The 21,960-nt window shown below is 42.8% G+C and overlaps 1 protein-coding gene across 6 annotated transcripts in view; it reads right to left on the bottom strand.

The window, feature by feature from the left end:
- The window catches only part of LOC106607091 (regulating synaptic membrane exocytosis protein 1), a 67,735-nt gene extending 53,005 nt beyond the window's left edge, over positions 1-14,730 (bottom strand). For 4 of the 6 annotated variants that reach the window (XM_014203747.2, XM_045720902.1, XM_045720898.1 and 1 more), the window contains exons 1-2: positions 14,352-14,729; positions 9,814-9,888 (exon numbers count right to left, since the gene is read on the bottom strand). In XM_014203747.2, coding sequence (XP_014059222.1) covers positions 9,814-9,888; positions 14,352-14,515 — 239 coding nt within the window. In that variant the 5' untranslated portion in view covers positions 14,516-14,729. Of the gene's footprint in view, positions 1-9,813; positions 9,889-14,351 lie in introns of all 6 variants that reach the window. The other 2 variants (XM_045720897.1, XM_045720906.1) reach the window with 2 other exon arrangements.
- Positions 14,731-21,960: the final 7,230 nt, after the last annotated feature.

Consider the following 21,960-nt stretch of genomic DNA (forward strand, 5'->3'; position numbering starts at 1 on the left):
TTCACAAAGCATGTAGACCTACCTATCCTGGTAACTCTTTTTCTTATGACAGGTATGCTACAGTAACGTACTGACCGAATGCGTCTAATTTATCCATCTCTATCTTGTTTTCGGAGGTCTCCTTGTTTTTTAATTGTAAAGATTCTATATTTTTTTAATTGCAGCTGCAGAGTTTAAAATCAGACTATCACTTGAATATCGTTGCTTTAAATCAGTACACGTGCGAGCAATCTCTCACAGTCTTTCTCTCTCTCTCCATCAACTCTATTCATATTGCATCCAAAATAGATAATCCTGTTCTAGATCGATACATAGCCCTATATATAGATGTCCTAGCCTACCTCTTTCAGGTAATAAATACAATGCTGTAGTAGCCTTATATTTAGCTAATTAATGATGGGTTATGCATAATAAGCTTCTAACTTATAGCTCTGTCTCTTGCGCAATAGGCATGCACCTGTCCTCCACTGGCCTCTCTCCTTAAAAATGCACCTTAGCTCTTGGAGTCCCATGCAGGAAAAGGTAGACTAGAATAGCTTGCTGGACATAATTTTTTTAGCATTTATTTATACCAATAGACTATTAAAAAAAAGAGGGACGCAAGCTCTTTTTTGTTGAATGTTAAATACAGCAGCCAATAGACCTCACGGGTAGTTTGAAAGAAGAGCAAACGCAAGATGGTGGTAGGCTATAGCAGTTATTTATTCAGCCCCACAGCCATTCAATCTCCATGAAGAGAAGTGAAAGCCTTCTGTATTTAATTATAGTCCTATATTACTCAAGGATGTCATTAGAATGATGAAGATAAGGAAACTTATTTAATTTAACTGTTGAAAGCGAGGAAGGAATGAAGCAACAATAGAGAGAGAAAGAGAAGGTAGGCTAATAACATTAAGGGAAATATTATGAAAGGTATATATGGGTCAGCCTACTAATTATACAAATAGGCCCTATTATATTTCTAAATTAAAATCAAATTCGGTAGTCTATACATGTAACTTTGTAGATGCATGTGGTGCACCAGAATCCCATGTTCTCTTCTACTTTATCATGGTTTGAATGATGTGCATAATTCCAGTCCATATAATACAATACAGTACAGTAATACAGTTCACACACAAAAAGATTAGCCGACTGGAGTTAGTTTCATTTATTTACCCAAGAGAGGATATAGGTAGCTACTTCTATGGGCTTTTATGTTTTTCTGTCATGTGTAATGTGCATTAGCCCATATACGTATTGGATAACGATAACATAATTTGAGCTTTTCTGGGCTTGGGCTAATTAAATGGTATTAAAGTAGGGCTCATAAAATGTATTTAATATATGGCTCATCAGTCTCAGGTAGCATCAGGTTTGAATTTTCATTCTGATCAAAGCTCTAAAATAATCCAGATACATTTATATGCTTTATAATGCTTTTGAATTACACTTCTGGTTTTGGCGGGAAATACCGGAAGAAAAGTGATTTAATCTCGGGAAAATATTCAACCCTAGTCCAAACTGGTTCAGATTTGGCCAGGTCAGACTGACCAAATGTCAACTACTTTTCAACGTCCATGGACATCTGGTGTCAGTAAGTGTTCAGTGGCGGAGGATACTTGTTACTGTAAATGAAAAGAGGATAGATGGTAGGTGCTATTGTAGAAGTCAGTAAGAGCCAGGAGAGGTGACATTAACTGGAGAGAAAGAGAGAGAGAGAAGCAGAGAGAGAGGGAGAGTGGGGCTTGTCCAGACTGTTTTCACAGTCTTGCTTTGACCAACAGACAACAAAAAGAGAAAAGAAAACAGTTATGAGCTGAACATAACAGTATGCCAGTAGAAGGGAGGACAGTGGCAGGTGACTCAACTGTGGTTTGTGACTGCTATGATTTCCAGTTTTAGCCAATTCAATTACAGTAATTCTGTTACCGATATGGTAACATAATTACGAGTTTTAATTAAACACTTAACAATGAATCAGTAAAAACACTATAACTATTTGATATGTCTTCCTTTACTTGTTACTTCTGTTAACTTTCATTATCCTTCCTCCTCATCTTAAAGATTTGTGGGCACAAGGCAATGTTTCTTTAACTTACAGAAGGCAAATCCTTTCTCCAAAACTAAATATAAGTGTTGATATTAGTTGGCAGGGGTCTTAAACATTATTGTGTTATTGTTGCCTACATTATTTTCACCTAAAATGACATACCCAAATCTAACTGCCTGTAGCTCAGGCCCTGAAGCAAGGATATGTATATTCTTGGTACCATTTGAAATGAAACACTTTGAAGTTTGTGGAAATGTGAAATGAATTTAGGAGAATATAACAGAATCAATCTGATAAATGATAATACAAAGAAAAAAACAAGCGTTCTTTGTATTTTTGTTTGTACCATCATCTTTGAAATGCAAGAGAAAGGCCATAATGTATTATTCCAGCCCAGGTGCAATTTAGATTTTGCCCACTAGATGGCAGCAGTGTATGTGCAACGTTTTAGACTGATCCAATGAACCATTGCATTGCGGATACATTTTTTTAATCAAGACTGCCCAAATGTGCCTAATTTGTTTATTAATAGCTTTTCATGTTCAAAATTGTGCACTCGCCTCAAACAATAGCATGGTATTCTTTCACTGTAACAGCTACTGTAAATTGGACAGTGCAGTTAGATTAACAAGAATTTAAGCTTTCTGCCAATATCAGACATGTCTATGTCCTGGGAGATTTTCTTGTTACTTACAACCTCATGCTAATCACATTAGCCTATGTTAGCTCAACCATCCCGTGGATGGGACACTGATCCTGAAGAAGGATTTACACTACATTTTAGCGTTACAGATTTTCAGGATGGAAAATGTATGAAAAATGTATATCTGCCTTAATTTAGAAAATACATAGACTCTTAGATCATTTGACACCCAATTTAACATGCTCCTATGAACTTCACATGTTGTTGATCATGGGTCCTTTTACATGGAAATGCCCAGCTTCATATGGCTTGGCACAGTCGTACAGAGCCCTTCGGCAGGGTGGGAAGTGCACAGTCTACAATCACACCTACCATCACACACAAACACACTTCTGTATGAAGCTCCATCTTCAGTAGGATGGGCAACGCCTACACACACACGTACATGCACATACACGTACACACACACACACACACACACACACACACACACACACACACACACACACACACACACACACACACACACACACACACACACACACACACACACACACACACACACACACACACACACACACACCGAGCTGAACCACACAAAGAACAATATCCTGTAACTGCAGAGAAATACAGGACATAAGTCATACTGGGTTGTGTTGAGTAAGATGTGTACTAACTGTGCTTCTCTTGTGTGTACAGTATCCATGCTTTCTCCTATGAAGACACACAGAAGTAAGCAGTCAGGAACTCCTTGCATATTCTACACGTGATTAAAAGCAGTCTCTTGAAACACTGCTGTCCACTCCTGAGCTTTGGGATTGGCAGGTAGTCACTTCCTGTGCTCTGTGATTGGCTAGTATCCTCCCAGGTGCATCTCTGCTCCAAAGGGTATAATAGTGAAAGAAGCTGGGCCTTATATACGGTACCAGTCAAAAGTGTGGACACACCAACTCATAAATGGGTTTTTCTTCATTTTTACTATTTTCTACATTGTAGAATAATAGTGAAGACATCAGAACTATTAAATACCACACATGGAATCATGTAGTAAACAAAAAGTGTTAAACAAATCAATATATAGTTTAGATATTAGATTCCTCAAAGTAGCCAACCTTTGCCTTGATGACAGCTTTGTACACTCTTGCTATTCTCTCAACCAGCTTCAAGAGGAATGCTTTTCCAATGGTCGTGAAGGAGTTCCCACATATGCTGAGCACTTGTTGGCTGCTTTTCCTTCACTCTGCAGTCCAACTCATTCCAAACCACCTCAATTGGGTTGAGGTCGGTAATTGTGGAGGCTTGGTCATCTGATGCAGATAGCCCCTACACAGCCTGGAGGTGTGTTGGGTCATTGTCCTGTTGAAAAACAAATTATAGTCCCGCCAAGCGCAAACCAGATGGGATGGCGTATCGCTGCAGAATGTGGTAGCGATGCTGGTCAAGTGTGCCTTGAATTCTAAATAATTACTGACAGTATCACCAGCAAAGCACCCCACACCATCACACCCTCCTCCTCCATGCTTCACAGTGGGAACCACACATGCGGAGATCATCCGTTCATCTACTCTGCGTCGCACAAAGACATGGCAGTTGTTGAAACCAAAAATGTCAAATTTGGACTCATCAGACTAAAGGACAGATTTCCACCGGTCGAATATCCACTCCTCGTGTTTCTTGGCCCAAGGAAGTCTCTTATTATTATTGTGTCCTTTAGTAGTGGTTACTACATGATTCCATATACGTTATTTCATAGTTTTGATGTCTTCACTATTATTCTACAATGTAGAAAATAGTAAAAAATAAAGAATAACCCTTGAATGAGTAGGTGTGTTCAAACGTTTGACTGGTACTGTATGTGCATTGTTATAGAAAGTTACAAACATACATCCCTGTCATATGGAGAGAAGAGTAATGTAAGCTCTATATGGTAAATATAAAGTTACAGAAACTGTGACTTATGCTAGCTAATGTTTGACTTGAGTTTTAGCAAGAATGCTACCTGGAGGTAGGTGATGCTAATGCTAAGAGGTTATCTTACATAGCCTGTGTTGGTCAGTGGGCAGGAGCAGGGCCGTAACCAGGGTCTGAGTTTTAGTGAAGCCCGGACGGATGGACTGCATTTCTATACAATTTAAACAGTCTAAAATACTTATTGGAGAACAGCAATCAAAAATGACCCTAACCATTATCACATTGGTTGCTGTAATTTCATTCACCTCAGTCGATCTACAAACACATAGCCGATAAGCAATACAATTAGCCGCTACACATTAACTCACATTAACTTAGTACAGGGAATAAAAATGATAATTTCATACGTACATAGGGATCTTTTAGCAGAAAAGTATTTTATTAACAAAAAGTAAACAAATTAGTTTGCTTTACAGAAGAAGAAAAAAATTGTTGCAATTTTACAGCTAATTTCCTGCAATTTGACAAATTTTGCTGACAAATGCCATTTTAATATGATATACAGTGCCTTGCAAAAGTATTCATCCCCCTTGGCGTTTTTCCTATTTTGTTGCATTACAACCTGTAATTTAAATTGATTCTTATTTGTATTTCATGTAATGGACATACACAAAATAGTCAAAATTGGTGAAGTGAAATGAAAAAAAATAACTTGTTTCAATAAATGTAAAACATTTAAAAACGGAAAAGTGGTACGTGCATATGTATTCACCCCCTTTGCTATGAAGCCCCTAAATAAGATCTGGTGCAACAAATTACCTTCCAAAGTCACATAATTAGTTAAATAAAGTCCACATGTGTGCAATCTAAGTGTCACATGATCTGTCACATGATCTCAGTATATACACACATGTTCTGAAAGGCCCCAGAGTCTGCAACACCAATAAGCAAGGGCCACCACCAAGCAAGCAGCACCATGAAGACCAAGGAGCTTTCCAAACAGGTCAGGGACAAAGTTGTGGAGAAACAGATCAGGGTTGGATTATAAAAAAATATCCAAAACTTTGAACATCCCACAGAGCAACATAAAATCCATTATTAAAAAATTGAAAGAATATGGCACCACAACAAACCTGCCAAGAGAGGGCCACCCACCAAAACTCAGGGACCAGGCAAGGAGGGCATTAATCAGAGAGGCAACAAAGAGACCAAAGATAACCCTGAATGAGTTGCAAAGCTCCACAGCGGAGATTGGAGTATCTGTCCATAGGACCACTTCAAGCCGTACACTCCACAGAGCTGGGCTTTACGGAAGAGTGGCCAGAAAAAAACACCATTGTTTAAAGAAAAAAAGAAGCAAACACGTTTGGTGTTTGCCAAAAGGCATGTGGGAGACTCCCCAAACATATGGAGGAAGGTACTTTGGTCAGATGAGACTAAATTGAGCTTTTATGCCATCAAGGAAAACACTGTCTGGCGCAAACCCAACACCTTCCATCACCCCGAGAACATCATCCCCACAGTGAAGCATGGTGGTGGCAGCATCATGCTGCGGGGATGTTTTTCATTGGCAGGGACTGGGAAACTGGTCAGAATTGAAGGAATGATGGATGGCGCTAAATACAGGGAAGATCTTGAGGGAAACCTGTATCAGTCTTCCAGAGATTTGAGTCTGGGACGGAGGTTCACCTGCCAGCACAACAATGAACCTAAGCATACTGCTAAAGCAACACTCGAGTGGTTTCATGGGAAACATTTAAATATCTTGGAATGGCCTAGTCAAAGCCCAGACCTCAATCCAAATATTGCTGTACACCAGAGGAACTCACCCAACTTGGAGGAGCTGGAGCAGTTTTGCCTTGAAGAATGTGCAAAAATCCCAGTGGCAAGATGTGCCAAGCTTATAGAGACATACCCCAAGAGACTTGCAGCTGTAATTGACTTTGGGGGGGTGAATAGTTATGTACGCTCAAGTTCTGTTTTTTAGTCTTATTTCTTGTTTGTTTCACCCCCCCAAAATATTTTGCATCTTCAAAGTGGTCGGCATGATGTGTAAATCAAATGATACCAACCCCATAAAATCCATTTGAATTCCAGGTTGTAAAGCAACAAAATAGGAAAAATGCTTTTGCAAGCCACTGTATGAGTGAGAGTGAAAAACAAAATCAATGGAGGCTCCCTGGAGGTCAGGGCCCCTGGACATGTGCCCTGCATGCCGGGTCGGTAATTCAGTCATGATTACTACAAGTTTAGATAGCTGGCTAGACTAACTAGACTAATTTACCAATCTAAAAAGTGTTAACTGACATGTCAGTGAGTGAAATAAAACAAGAGGAAAAATGCTGATGCACAACTAAGTATCAAAATTGCACCTTGTGTATTCTACTATTCATACTCTCAACAGTAAGTTGAGACCCGACAGAGTTCCTAAATTATTATATATTTTTTCACATTCTAAATAATTACATGGCTGTTGAGGGCTCGTCTTTAACGTACAGAGAGTTATGAAAGTTTTTCTCTCTATTTGTTTACCTTTCTCTCTATCAACAGGAATAGTAGGTCTATCATTAATGCATTCTGAATTCACTTCACTTGCCCTTTACAAAAATCTGCTTGCATTTCTTGAGCTCCCCAAATTCATTTGACAGATCAACATCTGTGCTCATCTAGGATCATATATAGAAAAACAGATAGTGCATGTACAAAACAGCCTGCATGTCAAGTGATACCAAATTCCTTATAGTTCACTGCTTTTCATCAAAGTAAAGTGCTTATCCTGTTAGGGCTAGGGGGCAGTATTGACACGGCCGGATAAAAAACGTACCCGATTTAATCTGGTTACTACTCCTGCCCAGTAACTAGAATATGCATATAATTATTGGCTTTGGATAGAAAACACCCTAAAGTTTCTAAAACTGTTTGAATGGTGTCTGTGAGTATAACAGAACTCATATGGCAGGCAAAAACCTGAGAGGATTCTATATGGGAAGTGGCCTGTCTGACAAATTGTTGTTCATCTTGGCTCTTTTTATTGAAGACTGAGGATCTTTGCTCTAACGTGACACTTCCTACGGCTCCCATAGGCTCTCAGAGCCCGGGAAAAAGCTGAACGATATCGAGGCAGCCTCTGGCTGAAACACATTATCGCTTTTGGCAAGTGGCCGATCAGAGTACTATGGGCTTAGGCGCGTGCCCGAGTCGACCCCATGCTTTATTTTCTTTCGTCTGTTTACCTAAATGCAGATTCCCGGTCGGAATATTATCGCTTTTTTACGAGAAAAATGGCATAAAAATTGATTTTAAACAGCGGTTGACATGCTTCGAAGTACGGTAATGGAATATTTAGAATTTTTTTGTCACGAAATGCGCCATGCTCGTAACCCTTATTTACCCTTTCGGATAGTGTCTTGAACGCACGAACAAAACGCCGCTATTTGGATATAACTATGGATTATTTGGGACCAAACCAACATTTGTTATTGAAGTAGAAGTCCTGGGAGTGCATTCTGACGAAGAACACCAAAGGTAATAACATTTTTCTTATAGTAAATCTGACTTTGGTGAGTGCTAAACCTGCTGGGTGTCTAAATAGCTAGCCCTGTGATGCCAGGCTATCTACTTAGAATATTGCAAAATGTGCTTTCACCGAAAAGCTATTTTAAAATCGGACATATCGAGTGCATAGAGGAGTTCTGTATCTATAATTCTTAAAATAATTGTTATGCTTTTTGTGAACGTTTATCGTGAGTAATTTAGTAAATTCACCGGAAGTTTGCTAGTTCTGAACATCACATGCTAATGTAAAAAGCTGTTTTTTGATATAAATATGAACTTGATTGAACAAAACATGCATGTATTGTATAACATAATGTCCTAGGTGTGTCATCTGATGAAGATCATCAAAGGTTAGTGCTGCATTTAGCTGTCTTCTGGGTTTTTGTGACATTATATGCTAGCTTGAAAAATGGGTGTCTGATTATTTCTGGCTGGGTACTCTGCTGACATAATCTAATGTTTTGCTTTCGTTGTAAAGCCTTTTTGAAATCGGACAGTGTGGTTAGATTAACGAGAGTCTTGTCTTTAAAATGGTGTAAAATAGTCATATGTTTGAAAAATTTAACTTTTTGCATTTTTGAGGTATTTGAATAACACGCCACGGGATTACACTGGCTGTTGAGTAGGTGGGACGCTAGCCCATAGAGGTTATTATTATCTGTATCCCGTTCTGACGGCTTGCTGACATTCCGTATGTGTCAGAATACTGACTGGGAGTCGTGGCATAATGTCATAATGGGCCACATTCCGGGATTCCTCTGGGAAGCAGATGTGATTTACCCCTTCATCCCACCACTCTCTGATCCAACCTCTCACACACGCATGCATTCTTGCACAAAACACACAAGTCAATGCAAAAAAACACTCTTATGGACAACCACACACACACACACTATAAATGTGCACGACTGTGCAGAGATAATTACTTACAGTACGTACACACATAACTTGTGTTCAATGTGCTACCGAGACAATCTCTATTACAGACATAAGCGTAAAGTAGTGACCACACCTCCCACTACCAAAAACACCGAAACATACTGACAAACACTTACCCATTCTCAACTGCATCCTCAAACTTGCCTCAGTCAAAGGAAATGTATATGCTGGACTTATAGTTGACATACCGGTACTTCGATATGACATACTTATCACTCTGGGTGGATACTGGCTGTTTTTCTCATCAGAGCCAGAGTGACAGGAAGTTGCTGGGCTCAGATTACCCAACCGCAAATTCTAACTTTCTAACCTCTAGGAGGATACAGAATATCTGACCGTGGACCAGCTGTTAGGGGCATCAGGTTTAACCACATATCCACAGCACAAACCCATGTCAAAGACTACATGATGGCTCAATAGTACTTAAGAGTTAATTGACAAGTGATGTCCATCTTCTCACTGGGTTGTGGAATGTTGTCCATTAGCTTGGGGAGCTAACACAAATCTTCAGGTCTCAGGGAAGTTTACGCATTACGCGCGCACCAAACCACATCCGTTACACTTCCACCCCCTTTGACCACAATGTCCTCAGAGACCCATCCCGGTTTAGGAAGCAATGTGACCGACTGGGCTCAAACCCAGGCCTTCTGACCATTCCAAGACTGTGTTGCAATAACCAGCTGACCATTAAAAATAAATAGTCAGCAAAATAGGGTTGTATAGTGGTTTTTACCTGACATCATTTTGCTGAGGAGGCTTCTTCTGGCCTACCAGGTTCACAGTTCTTGCTTGGATGGGCCTCTCCTCCCTGGAACACACAAAAGGAACAATGTGGTTGGAATGTTGTCAGAAAATGTTGTCAAATGTTATACATTGGTGTAGTTTGAGGGTTCTTTAGAAGGTGGATGCTATTTAGACATTGGTCGGATTCCTCTGCTCAGACGTTGCTGACACCTGCTAGATCTTACAATGCCTGAATAGGTATTTTACATATCAGCTAACCACATCATTTGTTATGGCAATCTGGTGCCCAAATGCACAGTCGATGACATGGCACCCAACCATTGGTTGATACATGCAACGTTTGAGCACGGGAACGCGATTAAACATTGGATGGATGAAATTACCACATTCACAGGGTCGTCACTAGTTACCACAGCCACAAAGTCATAAACCCCACCTATTTGTACAATTTATCTTATTAAGATGTGATTTTAAACTTAACCCTAACCTTAACCACACTGCTAACCTTATGCCTAACCCTACCCTTAAATTTAGACCAAAAAGCACATTTTTGTTTTCATGAATTGTTATGATATAGCCAATTTTTACTTTGTGACTGTGCTATCTAGTGAAAACCCATTCACAGCCATAAATCAATTCCACTACTTCCTGTTCTCCATCAACAATTAACCAACACCTGACCAATCAGAATAGAGAAAATAAGTTGCTATGTAGATCATCAATTACAATAACAAAGAACTGATTCATCATACATAACAATGACTTAAAAAATAATATTTCTGATAAAATAATTATACACTGGAATGTTTTCACTTTTACCTCAAAATATCTACTGTTTTCTTTTCCCCCCTCAGTAATCTGACACTTCAATGGGATGATCACAGATAAATCCCTATGAGAACCCCACAACATGGAGGCGTTCTGTTTAAAACTGAAAGGGGTGACAGATCTGTAATAACACATTGTGTTTGAGCTGTCATTAGATGGGTGTTATGAAAAAAAAATGGGTTCGATAGCAACTGTGTCTGACTGTCCAGTATTTCAGCTGTTCAAACCTCCATTCTTCAATTACACCGACTGGGTGAAAAAGTTGATGTATAAGCAAAACCTAATTATTAGGAAACAGTACCAGAGGAGCACACTGCATTCTTACAACCATCAGATCATTTTTTTCTGACTGTGACCTATGCATGAAGATATCTGCACATACAGTACACACACACCCACACATATGCAAGGGCAGATAGTATGAATACAAAAGCAGTGTGTAAATATTGATATGGCAGATTGGATTAAATCCTAGCCTGTGTGTGTGTGTGTGTGTGTGTGATCAGTACCAGTTTGGACACACCTCCTCATTCAACGGTTTTCCTTTATTTTTACTATTTTCTACATTGCAGAATAATAGTGAAGACATCAAAACTATGAAATAACACATATAGAATCATGTAGTAACCAAAAAAGTGTTTTAAATAAGTCAAAATATATTTTATATTTGAGATTCTTCAAAGTAGCCACCCTTTGCCTTGATGACAGCGTTGCACACACTTGGCATTCTCTCAACCAGCTTCATGAGGTCGTCACCTGGAATGCATTTTAATTAACAGGTGTGCCTTGTTAAAAGTTCATTTGTGAAATGTCTTTCCTTCTTAATGTGTTTGAGCCAATCAGGTGTGTTGTGACAAGGTTGGGGTGGTATACAGAAGATAGCTCTATTTGGTAAAAGACCAAGTCCATATTATGGCAAGAACAGCTCAAATAAGTAAAGAGAAACAACAGTCCATCACTACTTGAAGACATGAAGGTAAGTCAATACTGAACATTTCAAGAACCATCAAGCACTATGATGAAACTGGCTCTCATGAGGACCTCCACAGGAAAGGAAGACTCAGAGTTTCCTCTGCTGCAGAGAATAAGTTCATTAGAGTTAACTGCACCTCAGATTGCAGCCCAAAAAAATGCTTCACAGAGTTCAAGTAACAGACACATCTCAACATCAACTGTTCAGAAGAGAATGCATGAATCAGGCCTTTGTGGTGAAATTGCTGCAAAGAAACCACTACTAAAGGACACAATAAGAAGAAGAGACTTGCTTGGGCCAAGAAACACGAGGAGTGGATATTAGACCGGTGGAAATCTGTCCTTTGGTCTGATGAGTCCAAATGTAAGATTGTTGCTTCTACCCGCCATGTCTTTGTGAGACGCAGAGTAGGTCAACGGATGATCTCCGCATGTGTGGTTCCCACCGTGAAGCATGGAGGAGGAGGTGTGATGGTGTGGGGTGCTTTGTTGGTGACACTGTCAGTGATTTATTTAGAATTCAAGGCATACTTAACCAGCATGGATACCACAGCATTTTGTAGCAATACGCCATCCCATCTGGTTTGCACTTAGTGGGACTATCATTTGTTTTTCAACTGGACAATGACCCAAATCGCACCTCTAGGCTGTGTAAGGGCTATCTGACTAAGGAGAGTGGTGGAGTGCTGTATCAGATGACCTGGCCTCCGCAATCACCTGACCTCAACCCAATTGAGATGTTTCGGATGAGTTGGACCACAGAGTGAAGGAAAAACAGCCAACAAGTGCTCAACATATGTGGGAACTCCTTCAAGACTGTTGGCATTCCAGGTGAAACTGGTTGAACGAATGCCAAGAGTGTGCAAAGCTGTGATCAAGGCAAAGGGTGGCTACTTTGAAGAATCTCAAATGTAAAATATATTTTGATTTGTTTAACACTTTTTTGGTTACTACATGATTCTATATGTGTTATTTCATCGTTTTAATGTCTTCACTATTATTCTACAATGTAGAAAATAGTATAAATTATGAAAAACCCTTGAATAAGTAGGTTTGTCCAAACTTTTGACTGGAACTGTATATGGGGTGTCATAGTCCTGTGTCTATGTTTCATCTGTGCTTCTCACATTAGTGGGTTTATCGAATAGCTTTATAGCATAGAATGCGCAGATTAGATGACGTATCAGTTCAGCCCGCGTCTACTGTAATCTGATGTTGTGATTAGAGTGTATGATGCTATCAGATATAGGTGAGTTCTGTGAGTGGAAGACTTAAAAGGCTATTTTCCTCACTAGAGTAAGAGCACACAGGCTACTGTAGCATATGTTGCAATTAAGATCACACAGCAAACCACATGAGCATGCATACGCACACACACACACACACACACATGCTAGTGTTACAGGGCTAATGCATAGCCTAAGATGAAAATTATGCATGACCACTTGTGCATTGGACACTTCCTTCTTTAGATGCAATGAATCGATCTGCAGTTTCAGTACAGGGCCATCACTCTGCACAAGGAGCCTAAAATAGAACACAGACGTGAATAGCAGAGGAGTTCTCATAGGAGCCCGGTTATTCGTTCGCTATAAGACTATGCGATAGCAGTGACTTGTTTAACGTCATATCGCCTCGCTGCAGTTTGACAGGCAATCAGTGGAGTAATATGCTACTCAGATAAGGTTACATCTAACTCACGATAACAAACCTTCGATGTTTTGGCGTGACAAATACAATAGACGTGCTCCTTCCACACCGGCTCAAGCTCTGTGTGTGAAAATACTAAAATAGCACAGGCTGACTGTGCTGATTTCCGACCATCATCAACTATAATAAAACAGCACATAGGGCATGGACTAGGCTACATGCATTTACGCTAGCCTTTCAGTAGAGATGGACTGTCGCTGGCCTACTTTGGGCTGTTATACTCAACCCACCGCATCGCCAAAGCAGCGACCGAACACGCAAACAGCTGTTGAGATACGGGACGGAAACACTCCGCTAGAGCAGATATGCACTGATTTTACAAGCAGAAATTAAGAGAATCTCGGTCAAATCACGTTGTGCAATCGCAGCCTGAAGTTAGCCTATAGCCTGCGGACGCAGTGCTCAAGATACTGGGCTATAGGCTATATATAACCTATATAGCCAGCAATTTGTTCGGATATGACAGAACACATGATTGCATTTCCGGGAAATGGGTGAGGTTGAGAAGAATTTAGTTAGGGCATCAGAAGACACTGGAGTGTGACGCTGCTGAGTGTCTCAGGGACGACACACCCCTCTCTCTCCCCCTTCTCCCCCCCTCTCTCCCCCTGTTCGTCTCTTACACCTGTGACAGCGCTGACCCAACACATGCTTACTCAGAAACCTCTTCCTCTCTCTCTCTTTCACACACGCACACACACAGCGTGTTAGGGCATCTTGTTAGGTCACCCTTGACTCTGTGTAGACTAAATTATAGGCTGTAGATGGATGAGAGTGAGGGCGAAAATAGGCTACACTATATTTGCCTTGAGAGGAGCTGGGGCTATACATGCTGATACACACACACATACACACACGTAGATAGCATTTTTGGTTAAGGTTAGGTAGGCAGATATTTGTATAGGTTTGGTAGCCTATTGGTAGCCTAGCAGCCAATGAGCAGCAGTATGAGTACCATCTCTGTACTACATCTCCCAAACATCTCCAGAGCAGAAATAGCCCCAGTGTCTCTCTTACTTTAACATGGCCTCTTCCTTCTCCTCCTCCTCCTTCTGTCGAGCTAACACAGCCATGATTATCTTCCTCTCTTCCTCAGTCAGATGGCTCAGGTCCGGCTCAGGCATGGACGCCGGCGCAACGGGTGGGCGCGGGCCGCCCCGAGGGCCCACCGAGGCGGACATCTTCTCCCCCCTTCCTCGGCGGCTCGGATTACGGACAGAAATCCCACTGGCGGAGCCCACGTATCACGACATGGCCCACGGATGAAGCAACGGCTCGGGCAAGTGATGCAAGGCTCCCATGGTGGAGGGCACCCACGGCTGTAGTGCTTCTTCGGTTCCTAGTCGCCTTTCCTCTGCCTCTCTCTCGCTCTTTTCTCTTCTCCCCCCCACCCCCCGCCCGCCCGCCTCTCCCCTCCACTTCCAGTTACCAGGAACCCATCTCTGGTGGAGAATGATACTCGGTCACCTGGGAAGGCTTAGCTTTCTTCACAGCGGAGAGATGTTACTCTGCCGCTGCCCAGGTTGATCCGCTGGCTGGGTGCCTTGTTTTCTAACGCTGCCGCGCTCTGCTGCTGATGCTGCCGCTGTCAGGGAGATGTAGAACAGTCAATGGGACCGCAGCCCCTGAAACGAGCACACCTTCTCACGCCGGGAGCGCGCATTGTCATTTGAGAATGGGGGTTCACCGTACAAGGCACTTGCACAATTTTCTCTCTCACTTCACCAATCGTAGTGTGCTAGTGACGCGCTTCCCATCCTCCCTTCCTCGTGTGCGTGTGTGTCAGTAGTGTTGTTGTATCTTGTTAGGGCCCCAGCTCAAAATACTCGCAACACAAATTTAGCATTGGTTGTCTACCCTACACTATAAATGTGTATGAGCCTATTGCAGGACCATGGACAGGGCAGTGGGCGGCCAGCGGCGAGACTCAAAACGAGATAACCAAAGCTGCCAAGTCTTTTTTCATAAAACATTATTCCCTCTATCATAATAAGAATTTTATTTGTATTTTAGTTTACAAATCAATGTAGCCTACATATCATACTATTGCATATTCTTGTCAGTGAATTGCGCCCAAAAAGAGTCGTAGCCTAACTGTTGGCTGCCTGTGAGGTGCTCACATCAGAAGTCTTTCACTTTTAGTTTAGCTCGACACTGATGTTTCATAGCTAGGCTACAGTATTACTAGTGCTAGAGATTTATGGAATTACTTTTGTGCCTTTAATATCAAGAAACCCGTTTGAATTTGAGAACAACATTCTTATTATTGCAAACAAAGATAATAATGATATTGAAAGCAAAACAATAACCCAAAAGTATTGACATCTAAATAAATCATATTGCATGGAATTCATTTTGAATGGCAAGAGCAAATTAATGTTAAATGAATGCGAAAAAGAATAATTCACTAACCAGGTTTCCATCCAAACTTTTTGAATATAAGTAAAGTAGGCGGATAAAAAAATGTCACTGCAGACCAGATAGAAACGGAAAATGTGTCACAAATGTCAACAAAACAAAATATGCTAGACAAGGTGGGATCTTATCAACCCAATCTCCAAGTAAAATGCAAACCCGTGGCGTAACTGCAATAACAGAATTATGCCATGGATTGAAATTGAAATTGAAATTGTATTTTATTTTTATTTCACCTTTATTTAACCAGGTAGGCTGGTTGAGAACAAGTTCTCATTTACAACTGCGACCTGGCCAAGATAAAGCAAAGCAGTACGACACAAACAACAACACAGAGTTACACATGGAATAAACAAACATACAGTCAATAATACAAAAAAAGTCTATATACAGTGTGTGCAAATGAGGTAGGATAAAGGAGGTAAGGCCATAGTGGTGAAATAATTACAATTTAGCAATTAAACACTGGAGTGATAGAAGATTAATGTGCAAGTAGAGATATTGGGGTGCATAGGAGAGAAATAAATAAATAACAGTATGGGGATGAGGTAGTTGGATGGGCTATTTACAGATGGGCTATGTACAGGTGCAGTGATCTGTGAGTTGCTCTGACAGCTGGTGCTTAAAGTTAGTGAGGGAGATATGAGTCTCCAGCTTCAGTGAATTTTGCAATTAATTCCAGTCATTGGCAGCAGAGAACTGTAAGGAAAGGCGGCCAAACGAGGAATTGGCTTTGGGGGTGACCAGTGAAATATACCTGCTGGAGCGCGTGCTACGGGTGGGTGCTGCTATGGTGACCAGTGAGCTGAGATAAGGCAGGGTTATACCAAGCAAAGACTTATAAATGACCTGGAGCCAGTGGGTTTGGCGATGAATATGTAGCGAGGGCCAGCCAATGAGAGCATACAGGTCGCAGTGGTGCGTAGTATATGGGGCTTTGGTGACCAAACGGATGGCACTGTGATAGACTGCATCCAATTTGCTGAGTAGAGTGTTGGAGGCTATTTTGCAAATGACATCGCCAAAGTCAAGGATCGGCAGGATAGTCAGTTTTACGAGGGTATGTTTGGCAGCATGAGTGAAGGATGCTTTGTTGCGAAATAGGGCGCCGATTCTATATTTAATTTTAGATTGGAGATGCTTAATGTGAGTCTGGAAGGAGAGTTTACAGTCTAACCAGACACCTAGATATTTATAGTTGTCCACATATTCTAAGTCAGAACCGTCCAGAGTAGTGGTGCTAGACGGGCGGGCAGGTGCGGGCAGCGATCGGTTGAAGAGCATGCATTTAGATTTACTTGCATTTAAGAGTAGTTGGAGGCCATGGAAGGAGAGTTGTATGGCATTGAAGCTCGTCTGGAGGTTAGTTAACACAGTGGCCAAAGTAGGGCCAGAAGTTTACAGAATTGCGTCATGTGTTGTCATATTTTAGCTGTCACAGAATTATGCCATGGCTTGATGTTTAATTATGCCATGTGGGCCAGAGCTTTACTGTCAATTAAACTCTGCAAATGTTTAAACAAAAACTGAAGTTTGGGCATCCCTACCGAATGCTTAAGGTTAGGGTTAAACTTAAATGTAGGCATTAATTCCGAATGGTTAAGGTTAGGGTTAAGGTTAAAATAACATCAAATTGATCAGAAATACGGTGTTGACATTGTTAATGTAGTAAATGACTATTGGAAACGGCACATTTTTATGGAACATCTACATAGGTGTACAGAGGCCCATTATCAGCAACCATCACTCCTGTGTTCCAATGGCACGTTGTGTTAGCTAATCCAAGTTTATCATTTTAAAAGGCTGATTGATTATTAGAAAACCCTTTTGCAATTATGTTAGCACAGCTGAAAACTAGTGCTGATTGAAGAAGCAATAAAACTGGCTTTCTTTAGACTAGCTGAATATCTGGAGCATCAGCATTTGTGGGTTCGATTACAAAATGGCCAGAAAGAAAGCACTTTCTTCTGAAACTCGTCTTGTTCTGAGAAATGAAGGCTATTCCATGTGAGAAATTGCCAAGAAACTGAAGATCTCGTACAACGCTGTGTACTACTCCCTTCACAGAACAGCACAAACTGGCTCTAACCAGAATAGAAAGAGGAGTGGGATGCCCCGGCACACAACTGAGCAAGAGGACAAGTACATTAGTGTCTAGTTTGAGAAACAGACGCCTCACAAGTCATCAACTGGCAGCTTCATTAAATAGCACCCGCAAAATACCCGTCTCAACGTCAACAATGAAGAGGCGACTCCAGGATGCTGGCCTTCTAGGCAGAGTTGCAAAGAAAAAGCCATATCTCAGACTGGCCAATAAAAATAAAAGATTAAGATGGGCAAAATAACACAGATACTGGACAGAGGAACTCTGCCTAGAAGGCTAGCATCCCGGAGTCACCCCTTCACTGTTGATGTTGAGACTGGTGTTTTGCGGGTACTCCTCCAACACCATTTTCACCGCGAGAAGCTCACAATTTCCCACTTTGTAGTTCCTCTCAGTGACGTTGAGGCACTGGGAGAAGAACGCGCAGGGATGTAACTTGAGGCTGGGACAGGACAGCCCCCACTCCGACACCCAATGCCTCGGCCTCCACCACAAACTGGTGGGACGGGTCAGTATGAACCAAGATGGGAGCTGTGGTGAAACAGTTTTTGAGATCCCGGAACGCCCGGTCAGCAGCTGGGGACCACGTGAATGGATCCTTGTGAGAGGTGAGTGCAGACAGGGTGGAAGCCAAGGTGCTGTAACCCCAGCTAAAGTGGCGATAAAAGTTGGCGAATCCCAGGAAACATTGCAGCTGCACCCTGGACGTAGGCTGGGGCCAATTCACCACTACTCTCACCTTCCCGGGATTCATCCGCACACACCCTGCAGTGACGATGTAACCCAGGAAGCGGATGGTGGAGCAATGGAATTCACAGTTTTCCACTTTCCCAAAAAGCTGATTCTCCAGGAGGCGTTGGAGAACCTGTCAAACGTGGAGCACGTGTGCTTGGGCGGAGTGGGAGAAGACGAGGATGTCGTCGAGGTAGACGAAGATGAACCGGTTCAACATGTCACGGAGAACATCATTAACCAGAGCCTGGAACACAGCTGAGGCGTTGGTAAGGCCAAATGGCCTGACCAGATACTCGTAGTGACTGCTGGCCATGTTGAAGGCAGTCTTCCACTTGTCTTCCACTCGTAGGTCCAGCTTGGAGAACATGGTGGTCCCCTGGAGCGGCTCAAAGGCCGAGGACATGAGTGGTAGAGGGTAGCGGTTCTTCACTGTGATGTTGTTCAGGCCCCATTAGTCGATGCACGGCAGGGGAGGCAGAAGGACGGATGAACCCTGCAGCTATGGAGTCCTCAATGTAGGTCTCCATAGCCTTGGTCTCCGGACCCGACAGAGAGTACAGTTGTCCCCGGAGCGGAGTGGATCCTGGGAGAAGGTCAATCCCACAGTCATAGGGTTGGTGCAGCGGAAGCGAAGTGGCCCGGGCCTTACTGAACACCTCACGGAGATCCTGGTACACCGCTTGAATGGCGGAGAGGTCCGGGGCAACTTCCGAGCCCACAGGAAGATGTCCCATGGCAGGCTGCGCTGACTTCAGACAACGGGCGTGGCAGAATGGGCTCCAGCCTATAATGGAACCAGCAGTCCAGTCTGAGACAAGATTGTGTGGCTGGAGACAAGAGAATCCCAATACCACGGGAACCTGAGGAGACTTAATCAGCATAAAATTGATTGCCTCGCTGTGGTTCCCTGACACCTGTAGGTTGATGCGAGTGGTATTGTGAGAGACCCGGCCTAGAGCGCTCTAATGTCCATGGGAATGGAGAGGGGCTGAGTGGGGATGCCCAGCTTGGAAGTCAGGGTAGCGTCCAAAAAAAACTCTCATCGGCCCCAGACTCGATGATTACCCGGAGAGATTTTGACTGGTTCCCCCACAGCAGGATGGCATGGAAAGGAAAGGGGTGCGAGTAAGGGGAGAAGTAAAGTTCTCCATAAGGCCCACCAGAGTACTCGCCCCTGATTTGATTCTAGATGATCCTGTTTTTTAATGGGCATGTAGCTACGAAATGTCCCGTAGCTCCACAATATAGACAGCTCTGGGTGTGATGTCGACGTAAGCGCTCAGCTGGAGTCAATCTAGCCCTGCCCAGGTGCCTGGTTTCCGAAGGAGATGAGTCGGCAGCCCTCATTGATTCCCGACAGAATTCAGGTGACGTCGGGTTCACTCAGGGGGGTCTCTGGGATTCTTCAGAGGAAAGGAGGGAATCGAGGGGAAGGAGGGTTCTCGATGCCGCCCATCGATCCGGATGGTCAAGGCTATGAGGGAGTCAAGGTCCATGGGCAGCTCCCGGGATGCAAGCTCATCTTTGACCACCTCCGAAAATCCGTGAAAGAACATTTCAAACAATGCTTCCGGGTTCCAGGCACTCTCAGCTGCCAAAGTGCGAAAATCCATTGCGTAGTCTGCCACACTATGGGAGTCTTGGCGTAGCTGGAGCAGCTTACGAGCAGCCTCTCTGCCGGACAACGGTGAATCAAACACTTTCCAAACTTCCCCCACGAACTCCTCTAGAATGAGGCAGATGGTGGACTGTTGCTCCCACACCGCCCTAGCCCAGGTGAGTGCCCTCGCGGACATCAGCATTATGATGTACGCTATCCTCGAGCGGTCTGAGGGAAACGAAGAAGACTGCAGCTCAAAAATGAGGGAGAACTGGGAGAGAAAAGCCGGGTTCTGGATTCTCCAGCGTAGCGCTCCAGAGGAGGTAAGCAGGGTTCTCGGGACACTGGGGTAGGCTGGGAGATTACGGGTGTGACCCGCTGCCCAGTGGGGAATCCGCGGAATTGCTCCAGCAAAGAGTCAAACGCTTGGTCATGGGATTCTGCCAGGGTATGGAGTCACTCCATAAGACATTGCAGTAACTCCTCGTGTCATCCAATGGTGGCTCCTCGCAGGGAGATAGCATTGTGGAGCTGGTCTGAGTCTGCTTTGTCGGTCATGGCCAGTTCGTGCTATCACATTTTAGGCCAGTTCATACTATCACGTTTTAGGCAAGACCCAGATGCAGTCAGTGTCAAAGTAACAAAAGTTTATTACTAGAATAGGGGGCAGCCAAAACGACAGTTCAAGGGCAGGCAGAGGTCAATAATCCAGATCAGAGTCCAAAAGGTACAGAATGGCAGGCAGTCTCAGGGTCAGGGCAGGCAGAGGTCAATAATCCAGTGTGGTGGGGCAAGGTACAGGATGGCAGGCAGGCTCAGGGTCAGGGCAGGCAGAATGGTCAAAACTGGGAAAACTAAAATGACAGGCGCAAGGGGAAAAACACTGATTGGCCTGACGAACAAAACAGACAAACAGAGAACACAGATATAAATACACAGGGGATAATGAGGGGAGATGGAAGACACCTGGTGGGGGGAGGAGACAAGCACAAAGACAGGTGAAACAGATCAGGGTTTGACAGTCCCACTAAGCGTAAACCAGATGGGATGGTCTATCGTACATAATGCTGTGCTAGCCAAGCTGGTTAAGTGGGCCTTGAATTCTAAATAAATCACTGACAATGTCACCAGCAAAGCACCCCACACCGTCACACCTTCTCAACCATGCTTCATGATGGGAACCACACATGCAGAGATCATCCGTTCACCTACTATGTGTCTCACAAAGACACGGTTGGAACCAAAAATCTAAAATTTGGACTCATTCGACCAAAGGACAGATTTCCACAAGTGTAATGTCCATTCCTCGTGTTTCTTGGCCCAAGCAAGTCTCTTCTTATTATTGGTGTCCTTTAAAAGTGGTTTCTTTGCAACAATTCGACCATGAAGGCCTGATTCACAAAGTATCCTCTGAACAGTTGATGTTGTCTCTGTGAGGCATTTATTTGGGCTGCAATCTGAGGTGCAGTTAACTCTAATGAACTTATCCTCTGCAGCAGGGGTAACTCTGGGTCTTCCTTTCCTGTGGCGGTCCTCATGAGAGACAGTTTCATCATAGTGGTTGATGGTTTTTGCGACTGCACTTGAAGAAACTTTCAAAGTTCTTGAAATCTCCCGGATTGACTGACCTTTATGTCTTCAAGTAGTGATGGACTGTTGTTTCTCTTTGCATATTTGTTATGTGTTCAAAGTATTTATTATGATATTAGTAATTTATTACGTTATCAGCATTTGATACATTATTGGCATTTTATTACATTATCAGTTGCTAC

The sequence above is a fragment of the Salmo salar genome, chromosome ssa01, assembly GCF_905237065.1.
Source record: "Salmo salar chromosome ssa01, Ssal_v3.1, whole genome shotgun sequence".
Lineage (NCBI taxonomy): Eukaryota > Metazoa > Chordata > Actinopteri > Salmoniformes > Salmonidae > Salmo > Salmo salar.